General features: G+C 39.1%; 3 protein-coding genes and 1 non-coding gene across 6 annotated transcripts; 3 read left to right on the forward strand and 1 right to left on the reverse strand.

Annotated features, from left to right (window-relative positions):
• Positions 1 to 317: 317 nt before the first annotated feature.
• On the reverse strand, positions 318 to 3,103 carry LOC109210142. The gene is made up of 6 exons (XM_019373515.1): positions 3,026 to 3,103; positions 2,435 to 2,908; positions 2,060 to 2,314; positions 1,740 to 1,915; positions 800 to 931; positions 318 to 501 (listed from the first exon to the last, which is right to left on the reverse strand). The coding sequence occupies exons 1-6, from the start codon at positions 3,101 to 3,103 to the stop codon at positions 318 to 320; spliced, it is 1,299 nt and encodes a 432-aa protein (XP_019229060.1).
• Positions 3,104 to 7,267: 4,164 nt separating this feature from the next.
• LOC109210146 lies at positions 7,268 to 13,205 on the forward strand. Of its 3 annotated transcripts, none has more exons than XM_019373518.1 (8): positions 7,268 to 7,567; positions 7,670 to 7,876; positions 8,985 to 9,083; positions 10,477 to 10,835; positions 11,217 to 11,428; positions 11,521 to 11,777; positions 11,880 to 12,058; positions 12,573 to 13,205. In XM_019373518.1, exons 2-8 carry the CDS (start codon positions 7,723 to 7,725, stop codon positions 12,648 to 12,650), a joined length of 1,338 nt encoding a protein of 445 aa, XP_019229063.1. In that variant the 5' UTR covers positions 7,268 to 7,567; positions 7,670 to 7,722; the 3' UTR covers positions 12,651 to 13,205. The 3 variants fall into 3 exon arrangements, with proteins under 3 accessions (XP_019229063.1, XP_019229064.1, XP_019229065.1); XM_019373519.1 differs by having other exon boundaries at positions 7,268 to 7,415; XM_019373520.1 differs by lacking the exon at positions 7,268 to 7,567 and having other exon boundaries at positions 7,725 to 7,876; positions 8,985 to 9,085; positions 10,478 to 10,835.
• Positions 13,206 to 14,389: 1,184 nt separating this feature from the next.
• TRNAM-CAU lies at positions 14,390 to 14,461 on the forward strand. Its single transcript has one exon. It is a non-coding gene; the product is annotated as a tRNA-Met (tRNA).
• A 2,705-nt stretch (positions 14,462 to 17,166) lies between these two features.
• Positions 17,167 to 18,626, forward strand: LOC109210143. The gene is made up of 3 exons (XM_019373516.1): positions 17,167 to 17,670; positions 17,763 to 18,305; positions 18,348 to 18,626. Exons 1-3 carry the CDS (start codon positions 17,167 to 17,169, stop codon positions 18,624 to 18,626), a joined length of 1,326 nt encoding a protein of 441 aa, XP_019229061.1.
• The last annotated feature ends 3,552 nt before the right edge of the window (positions 18,627 to 22,178 follow it).

Here is a 22,178-nt window from a genome sequence, read left to right on the forward strand (position 1 = left end):
TTAAGATTTGCTTTGAGATGAGTATCCTAGAAAGATTCCTTCATCACTTCTAGCATCGAACTTTCCAAAAGCTTCCTTTCCATTGTTGTGAACAAAGAATTTACACTCAAAAGTTCTTAGATGTGTCAGCTTGGGATTCCTTCCATTCAGCAGTTCATATGGAGTTTAGTTCAGAAGTGACCTGATCATGCACCTGTTCACCAAGCAGCACGCAGTATTGACAACTTCTACCCAGATATACTTTGAGATCCCACTGTCAATTAGCATTGTTCTTGCCATTTCTTCAAGAGTTCTTTCTTCCTTTCCACGACACCATTTTATTGAGGTGTTCTTGGAGTTGAAAATTTGTGAGTGATGCCATTTTCAGTGCAGAACTCATCGAATTTGACATTGTCAAACTCCGTCCCATGATCAGACCTGATGCAGGCTACTTTATTACCCATCTTCACCTGGATCTTCTTGACAAAAGCAACAAACACTTCAAAGGTTTCATCCTTGATCCTGAGGAACAAAGTCCAGGTGAATCTGGAATAGTCATCAACTATCACAAAGATGTACTTCTTTCCTCCTCTGCTTGGCACCCTCATAGGTCCACATAGATCCATGTGAAGGAGATTCAGTGGCCTTGCGGTGCTGGCTTCCTTTTAGGGCTTGAATGAGGATCTGACTTGCTTCCCTTTTATGCATGCAACACATAATTTGTGATCCTTGAAGCTTGACTTCGGCAAACCACAAACCAGGTCCTTTCTGACTAATTTATTCAACATCGTGAAAACTTGCATGACCGAGCCTCCTATGCCATAATTCAGCATCATCATCAACAACACTTAGACAGCTTAGATCACCATTCTTCAGAGACTCAAAATCAGCTACATAGATATTCTTGTATCTTTTTGCCACTAGCACCACCTCACCAGTTACAGGTTTGTGACTGTACATATTTTTGACACAAATTCCACCTTGTTTCCCTTGTCACAGATTTGGGAAACACTCAACAGGTTGTACTTCAATCCGTTCACGTAGTACACATTTTCAATTGAGTGAGAGAGAAACTTCCCAATCCTTCTGACTCCCAGAATGTATCCCTTTTTGCCATTTCCAAATGATACACTCCCTCCTTGCAGGGCCTTAAGTGAAAGGAAATCATTTGTACTTCCAGTCATATGCTTTGAGCAGCCACTGTCCATGTACCATTGTAGGTTGCGTCCTTTCAGAAATTAGGAGTTAGCTTTAGGAACCTAAACTAGTTTGGGTCCCTTGTAATGAGGAAAGAGGTGAATAAGGGATCTTTTAGTCCATGCAGGCATTATGTGTTTCTTATATGAAGAACCAGATTCTCTACCAGTAGTTACTTTTACAGCAAAAGATTTGTTTTTCTGCTGTGACTGAAATCTGGCCTTACAATTTTCTTTAAGGTGCCCATTATTACCATAGTGAGTGCAAAACCAATTGTCAGGTACAGTAACGTACTTGCTATGAGGGTTATAGGAAATCTTTTCCCTTTGAAACCCAATCCCCTGCCTGTTTCCTCTATTGTTGGTATGGCAGTGATAGCATCAGAGGACCAGGTCCGTTTGAGTGATTTTTCAAGATCACTCTTCACTCTAGCTAGTTCTTCCTGAAGTTGTTTGTTTCTCTCAAGCTCAACACACAGACTAGACTTCACTGAATTTAACTTACTTTCAAGCTCAATGTGTGCCTCGCTTGCTACTTCCTTTCCTTTTTGAGAACTTTCATACCTGCTCTCCATTTCAAGTTCCCCAATTGTTTTCTTTAAATCCATTACCACCACTAGGAGGTCATCTCTCTTATGCTCAATACTAAAAACTTTCTCACCTAAGCCATCTTTTTCTTTCTTCAGGTTCTCAATTGTCTCCCTTAAATCAACTGCAACTACTACTAGGTCATCTCTAGACTGTTCTGCTTCTCATAGTTCAATTGTTAAGACATCTTTGTCATTTATAAGACTATGATAAGCATCGATTAACACATTTGCCAAAGACATGAGTTTCTTAGGAGAATAAGATTTCAGATTTCTCTGAACATCCAGAAAATTTACCTCATCATCATCGTCATCTTCATCATCTGGCTGGGCCATCAAAGCAAAAATTGAATCATACTCGGTTGCTTCACTTTCTACTGCCATCATAGAGCTACTACCTGGTTCATCATCTTCTCCAGATTCTCTTGATGAATCTCCCCATGCAGCAAGAGCTTGTCTCACGACATTGTCAGCGGTATTTTTTCTATTGAAGCGTCTATCAGGAACCGAGTTCCTTTTGGCTGCTTTGTCAGAGTTGTTCTTGTACTGATCCTACGTTAAGAGAGGGTAATCTTTGATGAAATGTCCTGGTTTGCCACGTTTATGACAGAGGTCATAATTCTTTGGCTTGCTAGAACTTCCTCCTTTTGGAATGCCTCCATTCCTGCGAACCATCCTCTGGAATCTTCTTGTCAGGTATGCCATATCACCATCCTCACCACTTGAATCATTGCTTTCTGTCTTGAGGATCAGGTTCTTCTCCCTTTTGGGCTCTCTTCTTTCACTGTCCCTTTTCTTCTTCATTTCATATGTTTTTAGATTGCCAACAAGCTTATCAATAGTTAGCTCCTGCAAGTCCTTCGCCTCTGTAATGGCATTCACTTTGCTTTCCCAAGAACTGGGCAACACACTGAGGATTTTTCTAACCAGCTTGTTTCTTGGAATAGTTTCATCAAGAGAGTGAAGCTCATTAATGATGGAGGTGAACCGCGTATGTATTTCTTGGACAGATTCATCGTCTTTCATCCTGAAGAGCTCGTATTCAGTTGTGAGCATGTCGATTTTGGATTGCTTGACCTGTATTGTTCCTTCATGAGCTGTCTGAAGGGCTTCCCAGATTTCTTTGGCTAACTGACATGCTGATATCTTGTTGTATTCATTAGGACCAATACCACACACCAGAATTTTCTTTGCACGAAAGTTCTTCTCTATGGCCTTTCTATCTGCATCATTGAATTCTTTCCTTGTCTTGGGAATGGTTACAGGTGGGTCACCAAGGTTTTTGGTAGGGACAAAGGGTCCATCACATATGACATCCCATAGCTCGGAATATTCAACCATGATGAAGTTATGCATTCTAGTTTTCCACCATCCATAATACTCTCCATTGAACCTAGGTGGTCTGTAAATAGATCGTCTTTCTTCGAAGTTTGGAGGAGCAACCACGAGGATTCTTTCTAGGTGTTAACCTGATAGAAAAAACCTGCTCTGATACCAATTGATAGAATATAAGGGTCCGCCAAACTCTATAGAGAACCAGGTTCTCTACTAGTTCCACTAGAACGTACGCACACAGCAGTAAGTAAATGACAAGAGGAATTTTACATGGAAATATCCCAACTCAACGGGATTAAAAATCACGACCTACCCTTGTAGGATTTCAACTTTACTACTGAGAAACTTTTAGATTACAATCTATGCAACCTAGGAATTAACCTCTTAATCCCTCACTAACTTGTAATACTCTATTACAAGCCAATTTGTAATAACTCTAGTACAAAGACTTTACAACATGACTAACTCTAGCCAAGACTCAAACACACAAGTTTAAGGTTTACAAAGAGTTTCCTACAGAATGCTTCTAAACAAGCTAGGTAGGAACTACAATTGAAGAACTATTACAAAGTTACAACTCAACTAAGGACATACAATGACTCGATGTGGGAACTGGTCCGTAGTTGTTTTGTTCTTTGTTCTTGAAGCACTTGAAACTTGCTTGCTGGATAGTCACATGAGTGAGCTTGAGTGAAATCTCTAAGTGTTCAAGTGAATATATTTTACCTTCCTTGATTGTATATATACATGTGTGACATCACTTACAATGATGTAAGAAAGGTAGGTAAAAATTCTTCCTTGGAAAGTTGACTGCTGCACCGTTCCTGCACTGTAGCGTGTGCAGGCAGCAACTTTCCAACTGGAGAGTTGACTTCATACAGTCCCTCAGGAACTGGTAGGGACTTGTTCCCTCAGCTGTTCCTTCCACTCTGAAGAGTTGAATCATATCCCACGCTGAATCCTAACCTAGAACCTTGTGATCTTAAGGTCTTGTAAATGTGTAACAGGTTCCTTATCTGATTCTGGATAGTAAGTTTGTTAGATCATCAAAACATAACGTAAAGTACTTATGACCAAAGTACTTGTAACCTATCAGAGCTACTCTAATCTAGTTTGAATTTGCACCAAATTGTGATCAACTTCTCTTAAATGTTGCATTTCTTTTTGGCCAATATCACACAACAGCTATAAAAAACAAGGCAGCAATTGATTTAAGACAAAATAGGTTGCAAATTTCTTACATACAAATTCAGACTCGGCCATTAAACTTATTCAAACAAAATTACATAAGCTTGTACTAGGCCAGCCATTGTACTAATTCAAACAAGTCTGCAGCTTCCTTTTAAACAAAATGACAACAGACAATACCCAATACAATCAGCCATACTAATACAAACCAGCAAAAAGAACACCCAACTACTGCCACTAATCTTAACAAACAGAACAATCACTCCGTAGCCATATCCATAAAATCAGCACCAACAAAGCCGTAAGAAGTATGATAGTCCATTTTTTTCTTGCTCGATCCCTCTCCAAAATTTTGACTTTTTTCAACAAACCACAAATCACCCTATTTTCTTGAGAAGAGAAGTCTTTATCAAACCATCTAAAGTAATTGCATCCATCCATTTTTTACAAATACAACCAAGAAACGGAAGATGAAAATTTAAGAAGAATCATCAAAATGAATAGATTATAACGACATTACTATAAATTAGGCTTACCTTTCTAATTTTACAACCGTAAAACCTTCGACCTGGGGTTACGATCAGTCAATGATATCTTGAAGTTTGCTAATTGATCACAATTACAGTATACAACATTAGTGGAAGGTGCCTTCAACGAATTCGATACTAAAACTGTTTTGACGAAAGGCAAGAATTAGAAAGAAATATAGAAGAATTCTTAAAAAAGGAAGAAGAATTGGAAAGAGGAAGATGTCTCTCAACCTAATTTGGACAAAGAAGGCAAAAACAAACGAACGGGGGACCCCAATCGAAATTAGGGTTTATATAAAATCAGGTGGGTGTAAATAGGTATATATTTATTTTATTTTTTAAAAATATTACCGTTAGAGTCCACATGTAATAACATTCATGCGCTCAAATATTGTGCGACCCACGTTATGTGCCAAGTCAGCTAGTTGTGCCTAATAGGGATGTGTATGAACATAGTATTGTATTCAATTAGAACAAGGCTAAGTTCAAGTGTATAAATGGGGTTTTCGGGCAACTTTAAGAGTCCGTACATGTATTTGGCCCTTTATATTTTTATGCTATAGATTTCCAGCCTTGGTCTAACTGGTAAAGTTGTTGCAATATGACGAAGAGGATATGGATTCGAGTCATGGAAATAACCTCTTGCAGATATACAGGGTAAGACTACATACAATAAACTCTTGTAGTCTGACCCTTTCCCGAACCTCGCGCATGGCGAGAGCTTTAGTACATCGGGTTGCTTTTTATAAATTCACCATCAAATCACCATTTTACGATGGGACAGTCATGTATTTACCACCGAGCTACGGCCAGTTGGGCAGTTACGCATTTACCATCGAGCTACAACTGATCGAGCAGTCATGCATTTACCACCGAGCTATGGCCGGTTGGCAAGTTACGTATTTACCATCGAGTTACGGCCGGTCGGGCAGTTATGCATTTACCACCGTGTTATGGCCTATCGGGCAGTTACGACTGATCAGTTGGCAATCACGTTACGATATGGATAATAGTCCCAAAGAGAGGCATTAAATATATAAGTATAAATAGTATGCATATCATGACTCTCAATGACACTTTAGAGGTTCAGGTTGATTCTTATATCTCTCTAATTGATATTGACTTATTGTTATGTTTTAGTTCTGCCTTACATACTCGGTACATTATTCGTATTGACGTCCTTTTTGTTGTGGACGCTGCACTTATGCTGCAGGTGTAGGTAATTAATTTGATGAGTCCTCATAGTAGACGAGGTTAGCATTCAACGAAAGATCGGTAAGACTCCACTTCATTTGGAGTGCACCCGAGTTTATAAGTCATCGTGTAAGAGTTTTGCTACAAACTTATGAATAGGCTGGGACCCTGTCCCGTTTCGATGTCAAATACTCTTAAAGGCTTGCAGACACAGGTTTATTATGTACAGTATGTCAGAGGCCTTGACGGCCTATGTGTATTCATGTTTTATGTACGATGGATCGTTGATATATCGTTTTTCCACTTATAGTTATAGATTACGAGTTGTGGCCATGTTGGCCCATGTTAGTTACAGAAAGAATGAGAGCCCGTTTGGACATAAGAATTTTTTCAATTTTTTTCGATTTTTTTTTTATTTTTTTTCGAAATCAGTGTTTGGCCATAAAAATTCCAATTTTCACTTGAAGATGAATTTTGGAATTTTGTGAAAATTTGAAAAACTCCAAAAAACTATTTTTCAAAATTTTCACTCAGATTACTCGCAAAACTTCAAAAACAACCCAAAATTATATTTATGTCCAAACACAACTCTAATTTTCAAATACCATTTTCACTTGAATTTTTTTTTCACTTTTTTTTGGAATTTTACAATTCTTATGTCCAAACGTCCGAGTTCAGCCAATTCAACCTATGTATGTTCTAGTTTTCGTCGAATGATCATGAGTTACAGAGTGGTTTGCTCGGGCAAGTATGGCACCGGGTGCCAGCCACGCCCCCATGTTTGGGGCGTGGCACTAACTTTTTTATATCAAGAAAACATATAATCACTCTGTCTAGTCTTAAGTCGATCATTTTTTTATTCTGTAATTTTGAAGTAAATGTGTAACATTCGAAAAGTACCCTTGGAATTTTGTAATTTTATTCGGAAAAAGAAAACTCACGATTTTAAATATGTCACATAAAAAGTGAATGTTGAATTAATTTACTCTAATATATATAAAAATATCTCATTTTTAAAATACATTTAAAAGAGTAGCTTAGCCACACGAATTGAATTGGAGAGAGACAGTAGAATGTAAGGAAAATTTATACTCTCTTCGACCACTTTTACTTGTCCATTATTGATTACTTGTCCATTAAGGGCAGGAAGAAGCAATTTAATTTTCTCTCCGATACGTGAAAGTGTATAAGTAAAATTTTTTAGAATAGTGGACAAATAAAAGTGAAGTTATAAATTATTTGAAGACATCTTAAAATAGAAAGAATGTCATAATTGAAAAGAAAACAGAAGTTTTACTCAGATTGTCCAAAATTGTGTAAAAGGAGCTACTCATCGTGGCTCAGCTTCTACTCGGCGCGAGCCCACCGACGGTCTGTGTCTGTTATACTCAGATCACACTACTCTGGTAAAAGAACGATCCTTTTTTTTTCTTCCCGACAAGTAAAAGCGATCTAAAAGACAAATTTATTTACAAATATCGATGCAGACCGCTCTCTCTCTCATGAAATTCAATTAAACCCAATTTTATTTATAAGCATCTGAATTGGAAATGAATAGGTACAATGCTTTTTTCAAATGTTACACATTTCTGCATTATGTAATAATGTTTCGATGTATTTGAACAAGTTCATATTTTCTTGATCCATTTGATTATGACAGATGAGGAGTTTGATGTTTGAGTTTTTGGAGGGATGTTGTTGTGACTGTGAGTGATGGGTCTCTATAAGAACAATACTGAACTTTCTCGAAGAGGAGGACGAAAGTTGAGCCGGTTTTCAAACAACGGATTGCTGTTTTGGGTGTTTTCACTTGCTGTCCTCTGCTTTATCTCTTTCGCTGTTTTTGGCTTAGGGATGCACTTCCATGGTAATAAACAAAAACACTTTTCGTTTCAGCACTTCTATCCAAACACTTAACTGCCATCCGTAGTTAATGCTTATCAGTTATTTACAATCAACTATCCAAACATGCTCATAATTCATTTCATTCTACATTTCCATTAGAAAATTTTGTAGTTACTGATAAAACTGAATTATTGCATTTTGGCAACGGCCTGTTGTTGAAATGGATGGTTTGCTTTCCATCTTAGGTAAGGCGGATATAGTTAAGGTCTTATTGGCTCATTCAAACCCTGTAGCTTTGGCTCAAACACGGTATATCATAAGCGGATCCGGGATTTTAAGTTTATGGGTTCTGTATTGCAACTCTTTTTGCAGAATGGGTTTGGGATACATTATTTATAAATATTAAGTGAATTTCTTAATACAAATATAGGTTTTGAGCCAAAGCTATTGGGTTTTGCCAAACCCGTAGCTTCTATGTTGGCTCCTCTCCTGGGTATGTGTTAGAAAATCCATTAAATAAGTACAAATATATTAGAGTTCGAACCCATGATGTGCAAATCTTGGATCCACCTCTAATCTTAGGTACCTCTTTTTTGATTTTCTTGGCCAAACTTTGAGCTGTAAGCTTTAAACTTGTATGTGCTTATCCTCTAGTGCACTGGATGTTATAATTCATTCATTTAAGATTGTACATGTTAATAAGTAACTGCTTCAACTCCTACTCTTTCTCCCCGGGATTTTTACACTTATAGAGTAATACTACTGTGAGTATATTATGGGCAGGCGGCGTCCCAGCAAGGACGGATGTAGAGCACATTTTATGGATTCATCCGAATCCAGTAGCTTTGGTTTAAAACCCTCTATATGTGTTAAAAGTTCACTAAATAACTACAAGTATTAAATTTTGAACCCGTAAATGAAATGAGCTGTGGTATAATACCGGACTCGAACCGATAAAGTTCAAATCTTCTGTGTCCCTGTGACTACTTTAATATCCTAGACATTTTGAAGGATAGCAGACCTGCTTTACCCATACTAGCTTCTCATGCTTTGAGTTTATAAATTCTTTGATAAGCTTTTTCTAAATTTAGATATTACTCAAAAACATGTTTTCCGATTGTGCTTTGCAGGTAAACTGGAACGTGGCATGTTGCCTTGGAGAGAATTACAAGAAGATTATATTGGGCATGATGTCCCAGACCGCCCAACAAAGAAACCCCGTAGGCAGCGTAAGGCTCACCTTTACTATGCTTGTTTAGACTCTTGCATGAGTTTATGTCATTATCAAGTGAGGTTTCCCGCAAGCAGGCAATGGAAGAGAAGTTATACTTATCCAGGCCAAAATAGATAATAACTAACAATTACATTTTAGCAAGAATTAGTGCAGCCTAGATCCTAGAACTTTGTAGTCAGTTTGAAGCACTTGTCCGCAGTTGTTAATAAGCAGAGAGATACATGTGGAGAACTATAGTTGTCCATTCTCTTATTACCTGTTTGTTTCATGGTTGTAAGGCAATCTAAGAGTTGATAGTGCAGATCTCTGAGTTGTCTTTATAAGTCCTGAAGTACGTCCTTTAGAAACTATGTCGTTAATTACTTTTAATGGCTATCAAAAGGTAAAAAGAATAACAATTTCTAAAACATCGCCTACGAATGAGCTCTTTGGTTATATCTAAAATTAAGTACGTATTATGCTTAGCTTAGAAACTATGGAATTGACTGCATACTCCAAATGACAAGGATAAGAAGAAGATGTGCTTCAAATTTTTATGGTTTTCCAGTCAACCCCCTTGGGGTAGGGGTAAGGTCTGCGTGCACACTACCCTCCCTAGACCCCACCAGTGGGATTTAACTGGGTCGTTGTTGTTGTTGTTGTTCCAGTGTCCACCATTTGTGTGCCTTGTTCCATAATCCAAAATAGTTCATATTGAACTAAGCTAAGCATAATACGTACTTAATTTTCTTCGTATACACCTCAATCTGTTGGTAACTCTACACACGGTTAATAAAGCTTATGTAGGTTGATTTTAGTATGAAGCACCTTCTTTTCAATCTTCTGCAGTGGAATGGCCTTCTTTGGACAAACTGGTGAGCAACACGTCAAAATGTCTAAATGCATATATAATGATATCACAAAATTATAAAGAAACATAAGTCTCTTTTGAAAAAGGTTCCATGAAAAATAGAAAAGGTTGATATGAGGATAAGTATGACTTCAGTAAACCTCTTCTTTGGAGTACATATTGCCTGCTATATAAGATCAGTTTATTACCTGTCTTATGTAATCTATCAATGAATTTCGAGGTCGAAGTTCAAAACCGTTTACGGTTTATCTTGTTGAGGTTGGTGGCAACAAAGCTTAAACAGCTTTCTATGTGTTTAATCCAATTAATTTGGAGTGCCTAGATATGCATTAAAGCTTGCCCCATACAACAAGTTTCGAGTTCTATTCTATCCTCTTCACTTTTTCTTGTTGCTTCAAAAGTGCCAAAAAGTATATATTATCACGTGGGTATGCTGAATTCTCATAACTTCTAGAGATCAGTTAGGGAAAGTCTATCCTTTGTTGACATCAGTTAGGAAATTGGCAAATCCTTATTTTGTTTCTATTTGATTTTTCAGGTTTTTTTCCTTGTGAAGTAGCATTTAGGGATTCCATCGATTTTCTTATTGAACCCAAGGACTTCTTGAATTTCACCCAGTTTTCCTTGGGATATATGGGAACAGAAAAGGAAGCTTCCCATATTGATGCTCATGAACCCAAATTTGGTGGACATCAGACCCTTGAAGAAAGAGAACAATCATTTTTTGCTGTAAATCAAACAATTCGTTGTGGTTTTGTTAGGGGAGCTGAAGGTTTTCCAAGTACTGGATTTGATTTGAAAGAGGAGGATAAAAGATACATGAGTACATGCAGAGTGGTTGTATCATCATGTATTTTTGGAAACTCCGATTTTCTAAGAAGACCAACAAGCAAATTGGTAATGATTTGGCCTTTTTTTTCTTCATATTTATTCCTCTATCTTGGAATGATATCCATTTAGATTGTTTGGTCATATCCATTCCGAAGTTATTAAGCACCTCAAAGGCTGGAATATTCCTTTTTTGTTTTTCATTCTCATTCTAATAACCTTGTAGTATTCAACTCTCTTTGTTCTGTCTTTATTCTCGGAAATGGAAATTGCAGTAACTTTTTAAAGATCAAAAACTTTCTAACACATGTATCGCGGATACATCAGTTTTCTTTCTCTAATATTAAGTGACTCACTATAGCAATATTCTACAGAATGTCAGAAGTATCTTTGGAAATCCCAAAGCAGATATAACATGTGCTTAGTTTGAATTGATCATTTCCTTTCCAGATCAGTGAGTATTCGAAGAAGAATGTATGTTTTGTTATGTTTGTCGATGAGGAAACTCTTTCCACGCTCTCAACAGAAGGAAGCACACCTGATGATGGTGGATTTGTTGGTTTGTGGAAATTAGTTGTCGTCAAGAATTTACCGTACACAGATATGCGTAAAACAGGGAAAGTGCCAAAGTTTTTGACACATCGCCTCTTTCCTTCTTCTAGGTGATTTTCCATATTCCTAGCTGGATTTTCATTCTTTATGCAACTTGCTCCAATTGAAGATGAATTTGTTCTCCTCTTCTGGCAATTATTAGGTACTCTATTTGGCTTGATAGCAAACTGCGGCTCACAACTGATCCACTGTTGATAATTGATCATTTCTTGTGGCAAACTGGCTCTGAGTATGCCATTTCAAATCATTATACTCGGCACTGTGTTTGGGAAGAAGTACTCCAAAATAAGCGTCTAAATAAGTACAATCACACTGCCATTGACGAACAATTTTCATTTTACCAATCTGATGGTCTTACCAAATTTGACCCTTCAGATCCAAATCTTCCTCTGCCGAGCTGTATGTGGACATTTTCATGCTTACTATTTATCTTATTCTTTGTTACCTTCTTCTTTCATATGCAGTTTGTTGAACTAATTATGGTTTTCCGGCATACTGCAGATGTGCCTGAAGGTTCTTTTATTGTCAGAGCACACACACCAATGTCAAATTTGTTTTCTTGCCTCTGGTTCAATGAAGTTGACCGATTTACTTCACGTGACCAACTAAGCTTCACATATACATTCCTAAAACTGAAGAGAATGAATCCAGACAAACCATTCCATTTAAATATGTTTAAGGTGAGGATTCGTCGGCCCTCTTTAATTCTTTTATTTACAGCTCTTGCGAAACTAACAAACAAAGATGGTCACTGTTGAATCATCTGCTTGCTCTTGAAAACTAACTGTTTTGCTAGATATGTTTCTGCAGTATTTTAACCTGCTTCAGTCTATCTGCTAACCAGGATAAGCTATTTGTGATTTGATTTTGCAATATTGTTTTGTGTCAGTTTGAATATTAACACCGTTTTCCTAAAATAAGTTGACATGTTATCAAGTTGGGACAACTTGATGTCACTTGTGCTGCTCTATCTTTCATTAAACCTAGGAACTGAACATGTAAAACACGATGCTCTCAGTGTCATTTTAGTATAAGTACACACCAACAGATGAACTTGTTTGCTTGAAACATATGTGATCCACTAATTACTCCATTATTCTGCTAGGTTGAACATTGGACACATAATTTTGTGTCTACCTGTGTAAAAGCAGTTCTGTGGAATTTCATTGCCTGTTTGAATGTTTGCTTCTGCAGGACTGTGAGCGTAGGTCACTGGTCAAGTTATTTCATCACAGAGAGCCATCCTCTCCGCCTCCTCCAAGAATAAGTTGATATTCTTCATTATTTACAAGGACTTGGTTAACGGACCTCTTGCTCATCCCACTTGAACTAATATTCAGTTTGAAGATGAACTGATGCATTTCATTGACAGCTAGATATTATACATATTGGGACGCGGAATTATTTTAGGCTCTACTGACTAGGTGACAGAACTTCCATTGAATGCCTTTGGTTTGTCATTTTGGCCCAAGAGAATGGGCACTAACTCACTGATCTGCCTTTGAGCCACCCTCTTCTTGTGATTGAGGACGGAGTAGAAAGCTCGTAAGGTGTCACTGCAGCTTGAATTATCATTGCTGTTGGATATTTTCTGAGACTACTTGTGGGTTCAGATGCGAACAAGTTCTGCAGAAGCTTGTAAAAATGTATTTAGCTGTAGTAGAGACTCCACTGAGAGGAGCGCGGACCGTCTCATCTTAAACACTTGTATAATCTTGACCAGATATACTTTCTGTATATTGGATATTGTATTTTCTCATTTCCAGCTAACATTGATGAAATTAGTCAATCTCACCATATCGAGCCATGGATCTTTTGGCAGGTTCATTTTTTCTGTAGTGAAATGCTCTTAACTTTTGTCTATGCACATTTTTTATGAGAACTGTCACAACGACGACGACGACGACCCAGTAAAATCCCACAAGTGGGGTTTGGGGAGGGTAGCGTGTACGCAGACCTTACCCCTACCCAGAGGGAGATTGTTTCCGATAGACTCTCTGTTCAAGAAGACGAAAATAGACAATAAATCATTACCTTTAACAGAAACCATAGAAATAATAACAACATCATAAGAATCAGCCAATCAGGAAATAGATGAAAAGCAAAAATAATAATTAAGACTCTAACACTATGAAAAACGGAAGAGTAGTGTGAACACAACTCGCGTGACATGCAATTGAATTTTACACTTCATGTCTCTAGTGATTCTTGATGCTCGTTCAAATTGGTGGTTGGCACAAAAAATTTTCAAAACAACCTTGAGGCTAGTTGCAGTGAACTTTTTGTAGAAATGTATGATAAAGAATATTTCCATTTTGTTACGCACCAAATGACAAACTCTAACAACACTGAAAACCCAAGATGAAACATAATAAAATAGTAGTCCTAGGATATCATCTAGTTCTTGAACAAGAATGTGAAAGAGAGTGAAAGTTACTTTATGAATATAAGCATCCATGAGGCTTTAACTGCAAGATTTTAGTGTCCAACCTGAAAAGCTAGAACTTTCTTATTAATCAATCATGTTGTACTTTTAATTAACCAAATACATTCAGAACCAAAAAATAGCTATATTTTATAGTATTTTTCAAACTTAGCTGTCGGAAGAAGAAAAACCTTAGTTATTGGCAAACAAATCTTGTAGTTAAATTTCTTGTTTTCTAATTATTGTACAACTCAAAGATGAATTTTATGATGCAGTAAATCATGAAAGTTGTACAGTTTAGTGGTACCGGTTGGAAATTTTCGCAAAATGGGTGTAAAATTTTTTTTTTTTAAAAAAAAAAATAAAAACTTTTTCTTCTTCCCCTTACCCATACATGTTTAAAAATTGGAAATAGAAAATTTAGCAAATTTTGTGAAAAACCAAAAAAGATATGGCAGCGAATAGAAATATAAATCGAAGATACGAAGGCAAAGTTATTGTAAGGAAGTTCAAGGGACTTTTGGGCTTATTTTTCTTTTGCTATTCGATAGTCTAATTAAATATTACTGTGAGGGAAGAACAACAAATCAGAGTGGCGCAGCGGAAGCGTGGTGGGCCCATAACCCACAGGTCCCAGGATCGAAACCTGGCTCTGATATATATTTTTGGCTGAATTTTGGTGTCTATATCTTAGGGAATATTCAGAGGCCTGTGGATTTTGAGCTACCATTTTAAAAATTTGGGGCTTCTACTTCACCTTTTTTGAGTTAAATAAATATTATAGTTAATGATTACCTTAAAAGCAAATATTTAATGGTTACCTTTTAATGATACATACTTCATACGTGTGTCATACATTTGGTTAGTTTTGATGGTCTAGTACTCTAGTTAGCAAGTCAAATTGGTTTTGACGATTTGGTGAAATATTCAATATCATTCATGTAAACGACTAATCGTGTGTTCTATACATGTAACCATTATTAATATCTTGCCCTTTTTATCCATTTTTCAATTTGTTTTTTTTAATATGGTGTTTCTGAGGGAAGATAAAGTTGGTTACCCCGGGTCCTGATATCAATGTAATCCTGATAAGTGAAATTAAGTATTTTTATGCATTATTGATACAAATATATTTACATAATTATGTCATTAATTATAAAGCAATTACATGTAAATTTTAGTTTGTATCCTAATCAAAATGGAAACTGACATGCTACACCAAATTAAACTATATGACTGTTTACGTCGAAAAATACGAGTAACAATTAAATTTGATTTGTGGTTTTAAAGATACGTGATTTAGTTCAATACCAGTTAGAAATCAAGAAATATGAAGTAGGAATGGAAAAGGACAAGTGAATCAAACCAATAATACTTGACAGTGGTGACCTCGAGACGGTGACCTCGAGATGTGCTAAGAGCAATAAAATAAGAAAAGTAAAGTAAGAACAATAGAGCTCAAGGACAAAGCTGATGAACAATAGGCGAAAAAGGTAGAGAGTATATTCTTTTTTCCGTCAAAGATGGTCTTATAAATAATTGGGGTCCCCTTTATATAATAGCGGAATCCCTAAATAAGGTATATTTCCATTTATAGTAAGGAATATTCTTGCTACAGTTGTCTAACCGCCTATTACGGAATAGTACAATCATATTCCGGGATTTGCTATATGACCTTGGGGACGTGGTTGGAGTCTAGCTTGCTTCGGTACAAATCCATAACGGTACTATTTCGGAGTCGGGCATACTTGGGCCTGGTATTCCTCGTACTCCTATCCCCGGACATTGCGCTTTGTCTTCGAGCTTGATTTTGATGCACTAGTCTCGAATCTCGACCTCTCCCGAACTCGGGCCCATGACGGACCCTCGAGCCTACAAATCGGAGGCATACGATTTTGACCATATACAGATAGTCCCCGCGTTTCTTAGAATCAAATGATAAGAAACGATTTGATCATTGCTTTCCTGAAGTCTTTAATGATGACGTCTTTTGCGTGACATAGGCATTCGAAGTGACTGAAACGTCCCTTCGGTCCACTTCACCAAAACATTGAATGCACGCCAGTATTGGTTGGCCACTAGTGCCGCCGAACCGTCGTTGCCCTTCTATAAATATGAGGCTATTCTTTTGAGTAGAGAACTTTGCTCTTTCTTTACATCTTCCCCTTCCTCATCTCTTTCTCTCAATCACCTGTTTTCACCGCCCCTTTAAGTGCCAGAAAACATCAAGTTCTTGTGAAAAACACCACATTCTGATACAACCTGTATTCTTTGGCTTAAAATCATGGCTAAAACGTCCAAAACGGTCCCCAAAAAGGATAAAACGTCGTCTTCTTCTTCCTTCCGGCCGGCCAAACCGGTGGTGTCAGCAAATCTTGAGGAGATCACCCCCGGCCCTTGTGTCATTAAAAAGGACTTTAGTATTGAAAATTCCCCTGATGTCCCAGGCCGATGCAAGCATGCATCTCGATATATTAGTTTGATATCGGAGAAGCATCTTAAAGATGTGAGGAAGGACTACGGCTGGGGAAATGAGGTCGTGGTTCAGATCCCAGCCCCCGAGGAAAGCATTACTACCCATGTGGAGGGTTTTTTAAGTGTTTACACTTACCCCTTCACACCGGGTCCCCTTGATCCGGTGGTGATTGACTTCTGCAAAACGTTCGAAGTCACCCTTGGCCAGATTCGCTCCTCCTTTTGGCGCATCGTGATCATGCTGCACTTCTTTTCCGAAAAGGCTGAGGGGTTGGAATTCACCCTCAGCCACCCGATTCGACTATATCGGCCCAGCTATTACGAGGGCTTATCAAGTTGCAACGTCGAACAACAAAATCCTTCTTTGCCAGCACTGAAGAGACCAAAGATCGAGGTTGGATGAGCCAGTTCGTTAGAGTAAGAACTTTGGATATCATCCCCGGGGATAAAATGTCGTTCCCGGAGAGGTGGAACTTTAATCGTAAGTGGAATTCTTTTCCTCGGTATCTATTCATGTTCTTCTTTCACATTTCATAATGCCTTTACCCTTCTTTTGGCAGCCACTGCCTGGGCGCCCCTCGCGGTGCCAGACCTCGAGGATTGAGTCCAAAAGTTAGCCGCCACCTCTTTCTACGATGAGCGCAAGTGGCGTGAATTATCGAAGGGCCAGTGGGAGGCCAAGAACCATGGTAAGTGCTTTTCCCAAGTTTCAGCACTTTTCATATATTGGTGGCGTCAACTTGCTCGCGTTAACTTGTGCAGGCCTTGGAGATGCATCCGAGATGAGGCCGGCTCCGCCCGGGGAAAAAACCAAGCCTTCGAAATTGGAGAAGGACAATAAAAGGAAGAGGGTTTCGAAGCCTGAAGACCCTCAAGATAAGAAAACCCATGCTCGAAGGGCTGCGAAAGAGGTTTGCTCAAGCGGGCACAAATTCGGCCCACTGCTCCCCGGATGACGAAGAAAATGATGGTGAAGAGTCAGCGCTGGTGCCTCGAGCCAGGAAACCCATCGAAGCCGCCAAGCCCTCCGAACTAGAGACCTCATCTTGTGGTGAGGGAACCCCGAAGAAAGATGCGACCCCCGTGTCCTCGGAGGTTGAGATTGTTCCTCTGCCTTCATCAAATATGCCGGAAGGGGTAAATGCCGATACCCCCAAAGTTAATGAGAACGCCCTGAGCGACGAGCTCGGGGCCATGACAACAGGTCACTCCCTTTCTCTACCAACTTATTCCGAGGGGGCAATAGAGGAAGCCAACACTCTGCGTATGCCCGATCCAAACAAGGTCCTCGAAGAAGATCCCTTTCAGAGTTGCTTCGCTGGGATCGATGACACTATCGACCTCAATGATGCTTCCGCCCTGTTTGAAGAAGCTCAATATCTCCTCTCTCGGGTAAAACACTTACTTTTCATATTCGTACTTTCCTCTTTCTTTCTTTTCCCTTGACTGATACATCTTCACTTCATGTATATTCCATTGTAAAGTTTAGAGCTAAGCTGAGCCAATGTGAGGTCGAGCTCAAGAAAGTTTCGGGCGAAAAGAGGGCCCTGAGGCTCCTTTGTAGCCAAAAGGAGGAGGAGCTAAAGGCTCTTCGGACTGAGTTGGCCAAAGCCCAGAAAAATGAAGCCGAGCTAGATGAGCAGGTAACCGTGATATCAACAAGGTACGGTCTTCTTGGATCTACTTCAGAGGCTAAGACAACGATATCTCAACTGCAGCAAAAGTTGGCGGTGATTGGGCAGCTCCGGAGCGAGGTTGATCAAGTTAAAGCTGATTGCCATAGGTGGAAGAAGAACATGGATCAGCTCGCTGCCGATAAGGAAGCTGTTACAGACCAACTGGCCTCGGCTGAAACTCGGCTCCAAGGCATTGAAGCGAAGGGTCTGGCTCAGGCCAAGAAGATTGAGGAGTTAGGGGCAGAGCTTGCTAGAGCCCAAGCCAAAGCTGTACAGGCTAAGGCCGAAGCTGAGAAGACAAAGGCTGTAGCTGAAAAATCCATTGCCATGTACTTAAGGGATGTCACGGCTGTTCAAGCTGAGTTGAGGGAGGCTTCTGACAGAGAAAAATAGGGCAATGAGTTGGCCAAGTGCCGGGCCCGAAGGGAGACTCTCGAAGAAATCCATGCCCGAGGGTTCAACCTTGCCGAGGAGATAGCCGAGGCAAAGGCGCGGGAAACCAATGCCAGGTTTCTTGATTCTTCCGACGATGAGGATGTAGAGAGTGGCTCCGGGGACGGGGAAGGTGAAGAAGATGTTCTCGAGGGAGAAGAGGCTCCCGAAGATAGAGCTGCCGAAGGTGCAGCTCATGAGGATGGCGCTCTCGGGGATATGACCTCGAAAATAGATTAGGTTCTTGTTTCCTTTTCAGTATAAGGGCCCCTTGCGGGCGTTGTAAAATATGTTTTGTAAAACACCCCTCATGAATATAAAGTATCTTTTCGCTCTATCCTCAACTCGTATTGAATTTTGTTACATTTGCGGAAGATTCCAATAATTCAAACGATCAATTAGAGTATTGATTCAGAGTCAGAACATAATAAACCCTTAGGTTTTTATCGATAGATACAATTATCCTCGAGCTTTGTTTAGATTGTCCTGAAGTGAGCTTGGGATATCGTGACTCTTGAGTCCGGGTCGAGAACGGAGTTTCGAGCTATAAGTTTCTGGCCCTTAAGCCTTTCGAAGTTGGCCCTGGGCTTTTATATATCGGCCCTTAGGCTTTTTAAGTTGGCCCTTAGGCTCTATAAGTTGGGCCAATTTGGCCTCTATAACGGCTATTAATTTTTTCCCCTTATTTTGGCTAAAAGACATAGTAAAAATTTAGTTATGCCTTAGCATGTGTTTTTGTACCCCTTGGGTTTTTTGAAGGTTCGACATGTTGCGACCTTGTTTGTGTATTGATAATCGAACACCTTTTGAGGTTTTATCGAGAGCTTACATTATCGAAGCCTTTAAATTATTCAAGGGCTGAGTTTATCGAAGCCCGTTATATTTTGCTTTTGCCTAGGGTAGATTGATTTAACCGGTTTTTACAAAGTGTTTGAAGGCCTTTAATTTGTGGCGGAAGTCGGATGTCTCTGAGCTGCATTATTTTGGCCGTAGCCTTTAATATGGCCGTAGCCTTCGGGTATGTCACTTGGACTTGTTTCCCGATAACTTTTTGAACTTGTTCGCAATAGGTTAGTCCCCAAGTATATCGGCCTTGGACTTTGTTTCGAGGGGGTGCCTCTTTGAGATCTCTTGATTCCGAGTTTTTGATGACTTGGATGTATTGACTGTCGATGGCAGTCCCCGAGTATTTGGGGGTGCTTTTATGCTTAGGATCTTGAGCCGTTTCCCGTAGGATTATAAGTGTAGAGCTCGTATAATGGTAGACTTCTTTGATATAAACAGAATGCTTCTTCAATTAATTTGATATATGCGTACATGTTCTGTCGTCAGGGCTCGACTATTCTATATGGACACGGTTCATCTGACCATTTGGCCCATTACAACGTTTTCCTATCGAGGCCCTCTTAGGCGTGAAGTGTTTTCCTTGAAAATACAATCTCTGAGGGGAATGCCCCCCAGTATTCGAGGTTGATTGAAACGAAGCCTTGGATACTGTTGAGTTCTCCTTGGGTAGCACATAATTGTTCCCTCGTTAAAAACCTTGCCGGTAAAACCCAGTTGGGACAAAATCCGAGCTAAGGAAAAAAGAATGCAATGTATGCTTTAAAACCTAAGGTATTCGTGTAAAAAAGGTATCTTCGAGATCGCGTATCTTCGATAGCTTCGACCGAAAATCTATAACAAGTTAGTTTTAAACTCAAATGGATAAAGGATAAAGTCGTACCTTAGCAGTAATATCGTTTGAGTAATGATATGTTCCAGTTGTTTGGCAGTTGTTCACCTTCCATTGTGCTAAGTTTCTAAGACCCTTTACCGATAACTCTGAGGATTCGGTACGGTCCTTCCCAATTCGGTCCTAGTTTCCCTTCATTAGGGTCTCGTGTGTTGAGGGTGACCTTTCGTAGAACTAAGTCCCCGATTCCAAAGTGTCGAAGATTAGTCCTTCTATTGTAGTATCTTTCGATCCTTTGCTTCTGTGCGGCCATCCGAACAAGCGCTGCTTCTTGCCTTTCATCTAATAACTCGAGGATAACATTCATAGCCTCGTGATTTGACTCCTCCGATGCGTGTCGAAACCTGGCACTGGGTTCTCCAACCTCAACGGGGATGAGGGCCTCGGAGCCATATACTAAGGAAAACGGGGTGGCCCCCGTGCTGGACTTCGATGTCGTCCGATATGCCCAAAGGACCTCGGGTAGAACTTCTCTCCATTTTCCTTTCGCATCGTCCAATCGTTTCTTCGGGTTTTGAATGATAGTTTTATTTGTTGACTCAGCCTGTCCGTTTCCAGTTGGATGATATGGTGTCGATATGATCCTCTTTATTTTGTGTGCCTCGAGGAACTCCGTCACTTTGCTGTCGATGCCCCCTTTTTCTCGCGAAATCGGGTTTATGACATTTGGGCGGACAACTCATTTCCTTTTGGGAATTTGGTTTGCAATTTTGAAGAGTCGCCACCTAATGATTAAGTGCATTAGGACACTAAGAAGAAATTGGATTTAGAAAACCAGAGATTGGGTAACGGCTTGAAATTATCTCGAGTGGAAGGTGTTAGGCACCCCTCAAGATCCACTAGTGTGGTTCCCGGCCATGCTACAATTGTGACTTTAAGTATAAACAACAAGTAAATAAGCAAGAATTGTAAATACTAAATAGCTTTCACATAATGGTTGCAAACTACTGAAGTACAAGAAATTAAAGAAGCTGAAATTTGAAAGAAAGCAGTTTTTGTTAAGAAACTAAGCTCAAAGTAATAACATAAAACAAAAAAATAGACAAGAGATATAGAGAGAAAGAGAGGAGAGAATCTATTTCTTCCATGTATTCAAGTGTGTACAATGTGATGCCCAAACTCTCTATTTATAGGATGATATAGGTAATACAAAGGGACTCCATAAACATATTATTAACTACTGAGAACATGGGGGAAGATCATGGAGGTGTGGGAGTTACATCCATAATGGTAAGAAGTAGTGGGAGGTTAATGGAGAAGAGTAGTGGGTGTTACTCCCTTAGGAGTTATGGACATCCACCATAATCAAGTATTTCATAACACTCCCCCTTGGATGTCCAAAGATAATGTGCCTCGCTAAAACCTTACTAGGAAAAAACCCTATGAAAAAAAATCCTAGTGAAGGAAAAAGAGTACACATATCTGTAATACGCTTTATTTGCTTTCTCGTTACAAACCTTGCCAGGAAAACCCAGTGGGATAAAACCTTAGCTAAGGAAAAAAGAGTACAACACATATTTGCCTCCCCCTGATGAAAATATCACGACGAATTCCAACCTTGTCTAACAACTTCTCTAATATTGAGATCAGCAATGCCTTGGTGAGCTTGAACGAATTTCTTGAACATCTATTTCATCATTCTGTTGAAGATCGTGTCTGACAAAGAACTTTGATGAAATATATGATTTATTCAGTCTCCTTCAATATTCTTCTTTCAATTGAGATAAGCAAACATCAACTTGTTCATTATTATTGGAATCTTCTCTTCAAAGAAAAGTCACACATCTTGTGAAATGATAATATGACAATTCCTCACATACAAATAGATTGCTTGAAGAACGGACATTAATAAATGCCTGCATTTGCATAAACAACAAAACCTTGACAATATTCGTTAGAATAAACAAATCTATATCAAGGATTCTTTTTGCAATATAATACTAATCATATTTCAATATCTCCATATAGCCTTTATACTCTCAGCTGTTGGGACTATTCGTCCAAACTTCATATTTTTCAGATGAAGTCAATTTTCATTGCATATTTTTCATTTGGCC

This window comes from Nicotiana attenuata, unplaced genomic scaffold (assembly GCF_001879085.1).
Source record: "Nicotiana attenuata strain UT unplaced genomic scaffold, NIATTr2, whole genome shotgun sequence".
NCBI classification, from domain to species: domain Eukaryota; kingdom Viridiplantae; phylum Streptophyta; class Magnoliopsida; order Solanales; family Solanaceae; genus Nicotiana; species Nicotiana attenuata.